The 15540-nt window shown below is 48.1% G+C and overlaps 1 protein-coding gene across 1 annotated transcript in view; it reads left to right on the top strand.

The window, feature by feature from the left end:
* The window catches only part of wscd2 (WSC domain containing 2), a 303719-nt gene that overhangs the window by 222406 nt on the left and 65773 nt on the right, over window positions 1–15540 (top strand). Inside the window, exon 5 of the mRNA XM_038812178.1 lies at window positions 6783–6957. Coding sequence (XP_038668106.1) covers window positions 6783–6957 — 175 coding nt within the window. The remainder of the gene's footprint in view (window positions 1–6782; window positions 6958–15540) is intronic.

Raw genomic sequence — 15540 nt, 5'->3', positions numbered from 1 at the left:
TGTCTGTTGCGCTCCTCCTTGTCTGAGCAGATCCTGTGTATACGGAGGGCTTGTCCATAGGGGATGGCTTCTTTAATGTGTTTCGGGTGAAAGCTGGAGAAGTGGAGCATCGTGAGATTATCTGTGGGCTTGCGGTAAAGCGAGGTGCTGAGGTGACCGTCCTTGATGGAGACGAGTGTGTCCAAGAATGGAACTGAATTTGGAGAATAGTCCATGGTGAGTTTGATGGTGGGATGGAACTTATTGATGTCATCGTGTAGTCGTTTCTCTACTGCCTCCCGAAAATACACAAGGCCAACACACCAGGCCGTCCTATCGTTTCAGGCAATGGGACCCTGTGTGAGAACCTCTCTGGCCACATCGAGGGCATCTTGAAACCCATCGTACAAGGTACACCCAGCTTCTGTCGCGACACGACGGACTTCCTACAGAAACTCAGCACCCATGGACCAGTTGAACCAGGAACATTCCTCGTCACAATGGATGTCTCGGCACTCTACACCAGCATCCCCCATGACGACGGCATTGCTGCAACAGCCTCAGTCCTCAACACCGACAACTGCCAATCTCCAGACGCAATTCTGCAACTCATCCGTTTCATTCTAGACCACAACGTCTTCACCTTCGACAACAAATTCTTCATCCAGACGCACGGAACAGCCATGGGGACCAAATTTGCACCTCAATATGCCAACATCTTCATGCACAAGTTTGAACAGGACTTCCTCACCACACAGGACTTTCAACCGATGCTATACACCAGATACATCGATGACATTTTTTTCCTTTGGACCCACGGCGAGACATCACTGAAACGACTACACGATGACATCAATAAGTTCCATCCCACCATCAAACTCACCATGGACTATTCTCCAAATTCAGTTCCATTCTTGGACACACTCGTCTCCATCAAGGACGGTCACCTCAGCACCTCGCTTTACCGCAAGCCCACAGATAATCTCACGATGCTCCACTTCTCCAGCTTTCACCCGAAACACATTAAAGAAGCCATCCCCTATGGACAAGCCCTCCGTATACACAGGATCTGCTCAGACAAGGAGGAGCGCAACAGACACCTACAGATGCTGAAAGATGCCCTCGTACGAACGGGATATGGCGCTCGACTCATTGATCGACAGTTCCACCGCGCCACACCAAAAAAACCGCACCGACCTCCTCAGAAGACAAACACGGGACACCACTGACAGAGTACCCTTCGTCGTCCAGTACTTTCCTGGGGCGGAGAAACTACGACATCTTCTTCGCAGCCTCCAACACATCATCAGCGAGGATGGACATCTTGCCAAGGTCATCCCCACACCCCCACTACTGGCCTTCAAACAACCGCGCAACCTCAAACAAACCATTGTTTGCAGCAAATTACCCAGCCTTCAGAACAGCAACCACAACACCACAAAACCCTGCCAGGGTAAACTCTGCAAGACATGCCAGATCATCGACATGGACACCACCATTACACGTGGAAACACCACCCACCAGGTACGCGGCGCATACTCGTGCGACTCGACCAATGTAGTCTACCTCATACGCTGCAGGAAAGGATGTCCCGAAGCGTGGTACATTGGCGAGACCATGCAGACACTGCGACAACGAATAAACGGGCATCGTGCGACTATCAACAGGCAGGACTGTTCCCTTCCAGTTGGGGAACACTTCAGCAGTCAAGGACATTCAGCCTCTGATCTCCGGGTCAGCATTCTACAAGGAGGCCTTCAGGAGACGCGACAACGCAAAATTGCTGAGCAAAAACTTATAGCTAAGTTCCGCACGCATGAATGCGGACTCAACCGGGATCTGGGATTCATGTCGCATTACATTCGGCCCCCACCAACAAGCCTGGACTTGCAGAGGCCTACCGACTGAACTGGCTTGGGACAATTCACACCTCTTTAACCTGGAGTTACCTCTCTCTCTGCATCTTGATGATTTGATTGCCTGCAGGTGCTCGCATTCCGGGGCATCTCTGACTGTGTCTATATAAACATTTCTGGAACAAGCCTTTCCATTCACCTGAAGAAGGAGCCGTGCTCCGAAAGCTCGTGTTTGAAACAAACCTGTTGGACTTTAACCTGGTGTTGTAAGACTTCTTACTGTGACCACTAGTCACAGCACTCCAATCAGAAAAGTGCCCTTCCGTTGCTACTCTCTGCCTTCTATGACCTAGCCAGTTCTGTATCCATCTCGCCACTCACCTCTGATCCCGTGTGACTTCACCTTTTGTACCAGTCTACCATGAGGGCCCTTGTCAAAGGCCTTACTGAAGTCCATATAGACAACATCCACTGCCCTACCTGCATCAATCACCTTTGTGACCTCCTCGAAAAACTCTATCAAGTTAGTGAGACACGACCTCCCCTTCACAAAACCATGCTGCCTCTCGCTAATACGACCACATGCTTCCCAATGGGAGTAGATCTTGTCTCGAAGAATTCTCTCCAGTAATTTCCCTACCACTGACGTAAGGCTCACCGGCCTGTAGTTCCCTCGATTATCCTTGCTACCCTTCTTAAACAAAGGAACAACATTGGCTATTCTCCAGTCCTCCAGGTCATCACCTGAAAACAGTGAGGATCCAAAGATTTCTGTCAAGGCCTCAGCAATTTCCTCTCTAGCCTCCTTCAGTATTCTGGGGTAGATCCCATCAGGCCCTGGGGACTTATCCACCTTAATATTGTTCAAGATGCCCAACATCTCATCTTTTTGGATCTCAATGTGACCCAGGCTATCTACACACCCTTCTCCAGACTCAACATCCACCAATTCCTTCTCTTTGGTGAATACTGATGCAAAGTATTCATTTAGTACCTCACCAATGCTCTGGTTTCCTCCCACAGTCCAAAGATGTTCAGGTTAGGTGGATTGGCCATGCAAAATTGCCCTTTGGTGTCCAAAGATGTGCAGGTTGGGTGGAGTTATGGGATTACAGGGGGTAGGGTAGAGGTGTGGCTTGGTAGGGTGCTATTTCAGAGGGTCGATACAGACTCGCTGGGCTGAATGGCCACCTATACTGTGAGAATTCTATGTTTCTATTCAATTGTACCTCAGACGACGATTCCCACAGAATAATCTTTATCCAACTCACATCTTACTATTTAATTCTGACTACTCCAACCCAAGATTTCTCCGACTATTTCTGAACTATCATTGCCTCATTCTCCCACTCACTGTCCATTCCATTCTTCTCCCTACCTTTCCTGGTTGTAGCTGTGGCTGTGGGATACCGCTGCCTTCCTGCTTGTCCATGGTAGCACAGTGGTTAGCACACTTGCTTCACAGCGCCAGGGTCCCAGGTTCGATTCCCGGCTTGGGTAACTGTCTGTGCGGAGTCTGCACGTTCTCCCCGTGCCTGCGTGGGTTTCCTCCGGGCGCTCCGGTTTCCTCCCACAAGTCCCGAAAGACGTACTGCAAGGTGATTGGACATTCTGAATTCTCCCTCTGTGTACCCGAACAGGTGCCAGAGTGTGGCGACTAGGGGCTTTTCACAGTAACTTCATTGCAGTGTTAATGTAAGCCTACTTGAGACAATAAAGATTATTAAAATTAAACACCAGTAACATCTTCAATTTAAGATCTCTCACTTTAGATGCCAGGGACAGGTTAGAAAATCCAAGGGTTGTCTCTGGGGAGCCAAGAGGAGAAATTGTTTCCAATCGAGGATGGATTGTTAATGAGAGGGTGCAGATTTAAAGTGATTGGCAAAATAACCAGAAGTGAGATGAGATTTTTCTTTGCACGAGCAAGTTATATTGATCGGGAATGGTGGAAGCAAACTCAGAAGCAACTTGAATTGGAATCTGGACAAGTACTTGAAGAAATTAGGTTTTCCGAGTTATAGGGAAAGAGAGAACAGTCGGAAAGCTCTTTCAAAGAGCTAGCACAGACATTGTGGACCGAATGCCCTTCCTGCTGGGTTGTACGATTCTTTGACAACAGCCTAATGCTTGATGGGTGGGTGCGACTCGGCTTCACACAAAATTGTGTCTGTGGATAAACCACCGATTTTCCATCATGTATCCTACCTTCTTCTAGGATCTAGGCCCCAAAGCCCTTCTTAAATCCACCATTAATACAACTCTGTAATTATCTGAAGACAGCTCCATCCCTTGTTGATGAATTTTGCCCTGACAAACCCTTCCATGTTCAGTGGCCCAGTGGTGAAGCCATGTCCGATGCTTCAACAATATTACAAAGTCTACTTCACCAATTTGAAATCAATTTGCCACCCTTCATTTTCACCATCTTCAGTCTATTGCTTTCTCGAATATTGGGTTGAAATATTCATATCAATTGAGGGGCAAACCCCTCTGGCCAACGATGAGCTGAACATGGCCTTGCTGGAAAGCAGGAACTTGCATTGATATGGCACCTTTCACAACCTCGGGACTTCACGAAAGCCTTTTACAGCTCATGAAGTGTAGTCACTGTAGGAAACGTGGCAGCCAATTTATGCACAGCAAGATCCCATGAACATCAATGTGATACACCACTGGATGGCCTGCATTTGGTGTAAATGTTGATCAGGACACCGCTCCCGTTCTGATGCCATGCGATCTTTTGTATCTGCGAAGGGTGGGAGGAACGGGGGGCAGTGTTGGTTTAACATCATGTCTGGAAGACGACAGGTCAGAAGGTGCTGCCACTGCCTTATTGCTCTTGGGCGAGGTATCCAAAGGGGGAGGTGATGGCACACTGGTATTGTCATTGGACTAGTGACCCGGGAAGCCAGGTTCAAATCCCACCACGGAACAAAGAACAAAGAAAATTACAGCACAGGAACAGGCCCTTTGGCCCTCCCAGCCTGTGCCGATCCAGATCCTTTATCTAAACCTGTCGCCCATTTTTCAAGGATCTACTTCCCTCTTTTCCCCGCCCCTTCATATATCTGTCTAGATGCATCTTAAATGATGCTATCGTGCCCGCCTCTACCACCTCCGCTGGTAAAGCGTTCCAGGCACCCACCACCCTCTGCATAAAAAACTTTCCACGCACATCTCCCTTAAACTTTTCCCCTCTCACCTTGAAATCGTGACCGCTTGTAATTGACATCCCCACTCTTGGAAAAAGCGTGTTGCTATCCACCCTGTCCATACCTCTCACACTTTTGTCGACCTCAATCAGGTCCCCCCTCAACCTCTGTCTTTCCAACGAAAACAATCTTAATCCACTCAACCTTTCTTCATAGCTAGCACCCTCCATACCAGGTAACATCCTGGTGAACCTCCTATGCACCCTCTCTAAAGCATCCACATCCTTCTGGCAATGTGGCGACCAGAACTGCACGCAGTATTCCAAATGTGGCCTAACCAAAGTCCTATACAACTATTAACATGACCTGCCGACTCTTGTACTCAATACCCTGTCCGATGAAGGCAAGCATGCTGTATGTCTTCTTGACCACTCTATCGACCGCGTTGCCACCTTCAGGGTACAATGGACCTGAACTCCCAGATCTCTCTATACATCAATTTTCCCCAGGACTCTTCCATTGACCATATAGTCCGCTCTTGAATTAGATCTTACAAAATGCATCACCTCGCATTTGCCTGGATTGAACTCCATCTGCCATTTCTCTGCCCAACTCTCCAATCTATCTACATTTTGCTGTATTCTCTGACAGTCCTCCTCGCTATCTGCAACTCCACCAATCTTAGTATCATCTGCAAACTTGCTCATCAGACCACCTATACCTTCGTCCAGATCATTTATGTATATCACAAACAACAGTGGTCCGAGCACGGATCCCTGTGGAACACCACGAGTCACCTTTCTCCACTTTGAGACACTCCCTTCCACCACTACTCTCTGTCTCCTGTTGCCCAGCCAGTTCTTTATCCATCTAGCTAGTGCACCCTGAACCCCATACAACTTCACTTTTTCCATCAACCTGCCATGGGAAACTTTATCAAACGCCTTACTGAAGTCCACGTATATGATATCTACAGCACTTCCCTCATCAATTAACTTTGTCACTTCCTCAAAGAATTATATTACGTTTGTAAGACATGACCTTCACTGCACATAACCATGCTGCCTATCACTGATAAGTCTATTTTCTTCCAAATGTGAATAGATCCTATCCCTCAGTATCTTCTCCAACAGTTTGCCTACCACTGACGTCACGCTCACAGGTCTATAAGTCTCTGGATTATCCCTGCTACCCTTCTTAAACAAAGGGACAACATTAGCAATTCTCCAGTCCTTCGGGACCTCACCCGTGCTCAAGGATGCTGCAAAGATATCTGTTAAGGCCCCAGCTTCCCTCAGTAACCTGGGATAGATCCCATCCGGACGGAAGATGGTGAAATTTGATTTCAATAAAAATCTGAAATCAAAAGTCTAACGATGACCATGAAACCATTGTTGATTGTCGTAAAAACCTAATGTCCTTTCGGGAAGGAAATCTGCCGTCCTTGCCTGGCCTGGCTGACGTGTGACCCCCAGACCCATAACATTGTGGTTGACTCTTAACTGCCCTCGAATGGCTGAGCAAATCACCCAGTTGAAGGGTAATTAGGGATGGGCAATAAATGCTGGCCCAGCCAGCGCCGCCCACATCCCATGAATGAATAAACAAAAACTAATTCACGTGGAGCCCTCGGAAGGTGGAGATTCTAACAAGGGTTTTAAATATTGCCTTATACATGTCATGTGCCTTTCTGCCGGCTCCGGGTTCAATCCATTCACCAAAGTTCAGGTGAAAGCTAGTTTGTAACGACGGTCTCAGCTTGATGTAAAGGTGCGGTGATTTCCTTCTGCAGGAATACACTTTGGCTGTACTGGCAGGAGCTGCCTGTCGCTGTGGATTCCCCACCCGGCACTTCACGCTGCATGAGGCAGAGGATGAACACCAGTGTGCGGAGAAATGTGCTGGTGAGGAGTACGAAAACTGTGGGAACGAAGAATACTTTGTCGTTTATCAAACGCAAGTACAAGGTATAATTCACATTATAATGTTCGCTGCTTTTTAAAATTGCCATTTGGTGAAGGCACGTGTAGAAATATTGAAAGGAAAAACGTGCATTTATATAGCAACTTTCACAACCTCAGCATGAAGCAAAGCGCTTCGCAGCCAATGAAGCATCGTTGCTAGCGCGACGTGCGGAAATCAGTAGTCAGTTTGAGCACAGCAAGCTCCCGCAAGCAACAAAGCGACAACTGGTGATGCTGGTTGAAGGATAAATATTGGCCAGGGCAATAAGGAGAGCTCCCCTGTCGGTTCTTTGAGTCGAGAGGGCAGACGCGACCTCAGTTCAATCCCACTCCCAAAAGACAGCATCTCCGACATTGCAGCTCTCCCTCAATCCAGTGTCAGTCGAGATTTATGTGCTCACATCCCTGGAGCGAGCCTTGAGCCCACTACCCTCTGACTCGGAGGCGAGAATGTTACTGACCGAAGGACAGCCGGCAGATAATTTACTGAAGATAAAGACCTTGACTGGACAATACAACTGAGGGGGGGGGGGGGGGGGCATAGAGTGATCCCACACACTGTGAGTGAGAAGAAAGCAGCAATAACAAGTACCATTTATATTGAACCTTTAACATAGCAAAAAGTACCAGGGCCTTAAGAACAGCATCATTAGTAAAGGAATTTTGATGCTGAAGGTGAGATGAAAAAGTTTGAAGAAAGGGGGAGATTTTAAGAATATTGAAAGGATCTGTGAAGGGTAGAGAGGCTGAAAAGTTTGGAGAGTATTCCAAAGCTGAGGGACGACGCAGCTGTAGCAAGGCCACCAATGGGCGAGCTGTAATAAAGTGGGGGGAGCGCAATGCAGTGTTACCAGAATTAAAGGAACGTAGAGGTCTCGACGGCTTGTAGCACTGGTTTGGGAGGGGTAAGGACATGGAGAGATTTGAAAGCATGGGTGAGAATTTTAAACTTCGGGTGTCGCTGGAAACGGGAGCTATCGTGGAGCCAGCAAATGCAGGGGATGGTGAGTAAACGGCATTTGGTGCAAGTTAAGATCCAGGCAATAGAGCTTTGGATGGGAAGTTTGGAGGCCAGCCATGAGAGGATTAGAATAGTCAAGACTCGAGGAGTTAACCACATGAATGAGGTTCTCAACAATGGTTGAGATAAGGCTGGAGTTGGGTGATGGTATAGTAAGTGAATGTAGGCAGTCTCGGATTATATGTGCTGGAGACTCTTCTCTGAGTCAACCACAACACCAAGGTTGCGAAAGGCCGTACTCCGCTTCAAACCGTTTCCGAGGGGGGGGGGGTCATGAAAACAGTGATCAGAGAATGGTGATTGGGACGGGGTCTAAAGACAATGGCTTCAGCCAGCCCAATGTTTTGCTGGAGACAATTTCTGTTCGTCCAATGTAAAAGTAAAAATATGTCTTTATTATAATCAGAAATATTTAAAGCAGATCAGAATCGGTGATGTCAGGTCCCACTGGGCGTCACTGTTGACAGGGAGCACAGGTTAGAGAGTCTGGGTTACAGCATTGCTGCCCTGTCTCCAATCCCAGCTTCCTGTCAGCGTGGCTTCCTGCCAGAATCGAGGAATCACTGAAATGTGGAACAATCTTTTTCAACAGAGCGCTGTCTTGGTTTATGCCTGACCCAGGTTAGACGCGGAGAAAATGTTTTCCTTGGCTCTGACCACATCACAGTCTCGGGATAAACGTTGGGACATTTAGGACTGGGTTGAGGAGAAATTTGTTCACCTAAAGTGTTGTGAATCTTTGGAGTTCCCTACCTGAGGGAGCTATGGCTGCTCAATCATTGGATATATTCAAATGGCGGTGGAAGCCATCCAATCATCGATCTTACCTTGACCTTGCAAACACTATTTGCATGTAATCATTTCCTGCTGTCAGCAAGGTGCTCCAGGTACCTGCCGGGGGTGGATGTCTTTTCTGTTTTTTGATAAGGCAGGAAGAAAGCTAGTCACACATCCTTGAGAGGCCATTGTGCAGGTCAGCTTCTGTAGACAGGTGGTTAGTCATCGCCCCGGTGATAAGTCTTAACATGTCTGTATCTGCTTGTGTATGTGTCCTTGTTTAGTACAAAATATACATATAAGCCTCAGCATTGATGCCTGCAGTCAGGGCTGTTCTCCCTCCATCACATTGTCCCCCGTCCTTCATGTTCCGACTGGCTGGTTTTCAGCTCAGTACATTGGTCCGCCTCACAACTGGTTACATTTTAACGCAAGTATAAAGATAAGACAAATTGTACAGAATCAAAGAAAGGCCTCACAGAATGTCAAAAATGCACAAAATATCAAAATGCCTCCCACTCTTTATTGGCAAACTAGGCCTCACTTTTGAGCCATATTATTATGCCTGAGCTCACCAGGATTTGGTGGTGGCTCAGAGTTTCTCTCAAACCCGCGTGGAATTTCCATGCCTCATGAAGGCCATCCTGCCAACGTTCCCGGGCGGGCTACCTCTTTCAAAGACATCGGGAAGGTAGATGCTCAGTAAGAGCCGACCCCTCAGCCCTTGTATCAAATACCTCCTTCCCCCTCATCAGGGCTGCTGACCTGCACAACTCACCTCCCTCCAAGGAAGCCATGATCACGATATGACTGCCAGCAGCCACCATTCTGAGTGACTCCGCTGGCAATGGAGAACTACCGGCCACTTGGGGAGAAGAATTCTTCTGCCAGATCCTAAATCCCTGGAAAGACCGGTAGCTGACCAGGTAAGTACCTGACCATTCGAGCCCATCACCCCTGGGCCGACCGAAGACATGTTTTTCTCCAGCCAATGGGCAGGACCCACGTTGGAACATTCAGTCCAGCTCCTCGTGTTGTTTTTTTTTTTAGTTTTCTCTTTGTAACATGCATGAAGATTTATCTAGTAATCCTAGATAACCTTATCTAGTAACTCCCAACAATTGGTGCCTTTTCTCATTATACATCCCTAACCATTCTTCATGGCAAGAGCCTCTTTCTTGCCTAGAAGAGTGATGTTGATGTTGGTCACTTTAGAGGCTGCCATTAAATTGGGGAGCCATAGGGGCAGAATTCTCTGGTCGCCAGGATTCTTCTTCCCGTCCTACAAGTTTCCCAGCGGCATGGGGTGGCTTCAGTGGGAAATCCCAATGATAAGCAGTGGGAAGAGGGAATTCCTCCGCCAGCAAACGGTGCACTGCCGAGATACACGTGGCTGGGGGATCGGAGAATCCCGCCCGTCATCTCCAGACCAGTGTGCTTTTGGTGACGTGGGATGAGTTCATTTCTCATCAGTGATGCCCAGTACTGCTGCCAACGGGAAGCTAATGGTTGTAGTCACTGCCCGACCCTCATAGATTTACTATGTTTAGGGGCTGGTTTAGCCCACTGGGCTAAATAGCTGGCTTAAAGAACGAAGAACAAAGAAAAGTACAGCACAGGAACAGGCCCTTCGGCTTTCCAAGCCCGTGCCAACCATGCTGCCCGACTAAACTACAATCTTCTACACTTCCTGACCATATCCCTCTATTCACATCCTATTCATGTATTTGTCAAGATGCCCCTTAAATGTCACTATCGTCCCTGCTTCCACCACCTCCTCTGGCAGCGAGTTCCAGGCACCCACTACCCTCGATGCAAAAAACTTGCCTCGTACATCTACTCTAAACCTTGCCCCTCGCACCTTAAACCTATGCCCCCTAGTAATTGACCCCTCTACCCTGGGGAAAAGTCTCTGACTATCCACTCTATTTATGCCCCTCATAATTTTGTAGACCTCTATCAGGTCGCTCCTCAACCTCCATCGTTCCAGTGAGAATAAACCAAGTTTATTCAACCGCTCCTAATAGCTAATGTCCTCCATACCAGGCAACATCCTGGTAAATCTCTTCTGCACCCTCTCTAAAGCCTCTACATCCTTCTGGTAGTGTGGCGACCAGAATTGAACACTATACTCCAAGTGTGGCCTAATTAAGGTTCTATACAGCTGCAACATGACTTGCCAATTCTTATACTCAATGCCCCGGTCAATGAAGGCAAGCCAGCTGTATGCCTTCTTGACTACCTTCTCCACCTGTGTTGCCCCTTTCAGTGGCCTGTGACCTGTACACCGAGATCTCTCTGACTTTCAATACTCTTGAGGGTCCCATTCCCATACAGGCCTCCCCGAACAGGCGCCGGAATGTGGCGACTAGGGGCTTTTCACAGGAACTTCATTGAAGCCTACTTGTGACAGGAAGTGATTATTATTATGTCTAAGAGGGCGGCACGGTGGCACAGTGGTTAGCATTGCTGCCTACGGCGCTGAGGACCCGGGTTCGAATCCCGGCCCTGGGTCACTGTCTGTGAGGAGTTTGCACATTCTCCCCGTGTCTGCGTGGGTTTCACCCCCACAACCCAAAGATGTGCACGTTAGGTGGATTGGCCACGTTAAATTGCCCCTTAATTGGAAAAAATGAATTGGATATTCTAAATTAAAAAAAAAAAAAATCATTATGTCTAAGAGAATTGTCGATAGTAACTCACTTGTGAGTTTGCGAAGCAAGATTCAAATTCCATTAGGTTGAATATTCGGAATGGAAGAATAAATACTCTGTTTGAATGAAAATTCACCAATCGTACCGAACAGTCAGGTTTTCAATACAGTAGCACATGAGCTACTCCTGCCTTTAATCCTTTCCTGTCAGTTTTGTGTCCATTTCCGTTTGTTACAATCCCAGTTGATGTTATAACTGGACGGGAACCCTGGCTCAAAAGACCTCGGGAAGGTAGATGCTCAGTAAGAGCCGACCCCTCAGCCCTTGTATCAAATACCTCCGATGCCCGACTCCGATATCGTAATTGGTTACCGGGCGGAGAATCGACTCCGACGTCCAAATTGGGGCTGGTGCCGATTAACCATGCTCCCCGCTCGGAAATGGCATAATCACGTTGCGCGCTGTAACGGCGTTGGCACGTCATCGGAAGGCCCTCCCATGATGCTTCACCCCGATGGGCCGAGTTGACGATGACACGTGCGATCTCAGCAGTCGGGAAACCGGCATGGCGGCTGCGGACTGTGTCCAGCGCCGCTACACACGGCCAGGATCCGTGCCGCTGGCCAGGGAGCTGGGGGGACTGGAGGGGGGTTGGCCAGAGGGTGGCCTGTGAGGTCACGGATGGCGAGTCAGGTCCGCACACGGCCGGCCCAATGTTGTACAGTGCAACCGCTGCAGGTCATGAGCTGTGCGCATGCACAGCCAGGGACCCGGCCATTCTCCGGTCGTTTTCGGGACAGGAGCCGGGAGTTCGCCCGGCGCTGCTGCTAGCCGCTGATGGGTCCCCGAATCGGTGAGCAGCTGGCGCCGATTTTTTGGTCGTAAACCTCCTGAAAATTCTCCATTAGAGCCGGCAATTAGCCGCAGAAACGGAGAATCCAGCCCCGTAACTTTTACATTTTTTTAATAAAACGTGGAGCAAGAGAATCACAAGACCGCTAATTAGTTTTAACAACAAGAGAAAACATTTATTGAACACGGACAAATTGGATTATGATACAATACATCTTTACTCTCCCCTTAACTTAAATACACACAGATCTTGTGATTAAACGGTTTACAAAGTACATCGAAAGATACATTGGTCTCATTAACACAAAGTTGCTTTAAAACACATAAAATGACAGGGGTCAAATGCACTTTTCACTCTCTACCCTAAATGAAAGTCTGTGGATGTCTCCTCAGAATCCCCACAGATGATGGTCATATGAGAGATTCCAAGCTCCACTCCCAAAGCCTGCTTTAAAATCTCCGTTCAGAATAATGCGTTCCATTAGCGATGTGCATTCCAAAATCCAGTCCACAATTTCCAATGATACTTTCAAACAAAGCTTCTGCTCCACTTTTAACAGAGAATCCAGTCCGGGATTTTACACCAACACTTTTTAGGATTCCTTTGTCTTCCAGGCTTCCAGACAAACTCTGAGATCCAGCATTGGTTTACTCGATTCTTACAAATAATGTCTAACAACCTGTAGTAATGTCTCACAAACCTTAGCAGTACTGCAGATATCTTTCTGGCCTCTCATGATTCAATGCTTTTTCAACACTTTATGGTTTTACTGAACAATAATATCTTCTTGTTCCCAGATTCCTCTGTTCTGTTTGACTCCATGCTTCTTGGATACGTCTCTTAATTTCTCTAGGTTCCTTAATTAGCTGCGCAATACTCCATGGTATGGTTTTTCTTACAGCACAACTGAGAGAGGTGTTTCCTCTTTAGCCTTCCAAAACCAACTGATTCTAGCCAGAGATATGAGATATGCCTTCTTGCTCACTACCTATTGCTCTGTATCCAGTTAAAACTAATAACAAAGGAAAGTGCTTGCCTCTAGGAAGTGGGCCTCCTGTTACGAAGCAAAGCCACATGTTTATGCCTATTATTTATTTTTTACACCGTTGCCCCCTCTAGGCACGATAGAAAGTTTGGCACTTACCCAACATTTGTCCAGCATGAATTTAACTGTAGGCTTTAACCTTCCAGGCACAGGAAAATTAAATTAAACCCACTTAAAATGATACCTTATTTCTAATGTTACCAATACAAATATAAATCCCTTAAAACTTTGTTTTCCTGACACATTTTACATTGTTCCTTCTTTTGTTTTGACCACCTCATTTATCATTTTGAAGTTGTATTTGCCTCATTAAAAAAGTCACAGAGTTTACAGCACAGAAAGAGGCCAATCGGCCCATCGTGTCAGTACTGGCCACCAAGGGCTTCTTAAATGTTGTGAGGGTCCTCAACCCCAACCACCTTTCAGGCAGTGAGTTCCAGATTCCCGCCAGCCACTGGGTGAAAATGTTTTCCCTCAAATCTTCCCTAAATCTCCCGGTCAATATCTATCTCTCAACCAACGTCACTAAATCAAATGACTTGATCAGCACCAGTATTCTGTTGATGTGAGCTTGCTGTTCACAAACTGGCTGCCGTATTTCCCAGATTTCAACAGTGGCTCCACTTCAAAAGCTCCTTCTAGTCCCTAAAGCACTTTGGGGCATACTGTGATACTGATAGGTGCTATATAAATGCATTTCCTCACTTTCTTCAATGGGCTGACAACATCAGCCAAGCCTGTGTCTTCTTTCGTTTCCAGTTCACTCATGGGCAACGGGGCAAATGTGCTGTGGTACTGAATCCTATTAATCAGGGACCTCCCCAAGCTTTTCCATTGGTGGCCATTAAACTAGGCCCCTGTTGATGGAAGACACTTCAGGTGAATATTAGTGGTGAAGATTAAAATATTTAAACATCACAGAAGAGCTGATTGATATGGGGTGGAGGTGGGAGCAGTTCAGGAAACGGTAATTTCGAAAGCAATAAAATCATCAAATATCAAGCCTGTAGTGAAGAATAATAATTAGGGTAAATCAACATCGTGGATCAGGAAGGGACAGCGGGCTTATGGAAATTGGGCATCCGTCACCACGGTGACATCTGGAGGAAATAGTGAAGGGAATCCCCGCGACCGAGCCACGCCGCCCCGACGTCGGCACGCGATTCTCCGCAGAGCTGACGTGTTTGGCGCGGCGCCGGTTAGGGGCCACTCCACGTGGCCGGCCCGCCGATTCTCGGGCTGGTATAGGCTGAGCGGCCATCGTGGAAACGCTGAGTCCCGCCGGCATCGTTCTAAACCGCTCTGAGCCGGCGGGAACTAAGCGTGGAAGGATCGGGTGGCGACCTGTGGGGTGGGAGGGTGGGGGAGAGGGGGCGCCCACCCGGGGGGGGGGGGGCCTCCAGTGCAGCCTGGCCTGTGATCGGGGCCCACCAATCGGTGGGCCGGCCTCTCTGGCTGGGGGCTTCCTTTCCTATGCGCCGGGCCTCTGTAGTCCTGCGCCATGTTGCGTTGGGGCCGGCATGTTGAAGGAGGCCACTGCGCATGTGCGCTTTGGTGCTGGCACTACTGCGCATGCGCGGAGCCCGTGGCGCGCAGTTCATGCCGGGATCGGCCGCTGGAGCAGTTCGCACCGCTCCAGCGCCGTGCTGGCCCCCCGTAGGGGTCAGAATTAGTCCTGGCAGTGGCCCATTCACACCGTCATAAAACGCGACGGTGTTTACGACGGCGTGGACACTCTGCCGTGGGATGGGAGAATCCTGCCCACTGTATCTGAATGCATGAAATATTTGCAACGAAATTCGGAATTAAATATTCCACAGTGTTTGACTTTAGAAGAGATCGACAAAATTTAAAAAAGGAGAATTTGTCCTGTTGATCATAAAGGGGGGCACAAAGACGATAGAAATGTGGAACCTTGGGCTGGATTCCTGGGTCACCCAGCCGCATGTTGCTCAGAGGCGCATCATTCCCTGGCGGTAGGATACTCGACTCCCGCCACTTGTCAATGGGATTTACCATTGAAGCGGCCCCACACCGCCGGGAAACCCATGGGCGAGGGTGCGCTGCTGGCGGGAAAAGAGAATTCTAACATCCAGAGAATTCCGGCCTTTATCTCCAAAAAATAAGATTAAAAATTAGTTTGGGGAAACAATAGCGGGAGTAAATTAGGAGCCTCCCTCCAACCCCTTCCTCCCCGCAAAAGTAGAAACCAATTCTACTGTTCATGGTTCATGGA

The sequence above is a fragment of the Scyliorhinus canicula genome, chromosome 1 (assembly GCF_902713615.1).
Source record: "Scyliorhinus canicula chromosome 1, sScyCan1.1, whole genome shotgun sequence".
Lineage (NCBI taxonomy): Eukaryota > Metazoa > Chordata > Chondrichthyes > Carcharhiniformes > Scyliorhinidae > Scyliorhinus > Scyliorhinus canicula.
Note: the sequence above shows the minus strand (reverse complement) of the source record. Positions and strands in the feature narration are given on the sequence as shown.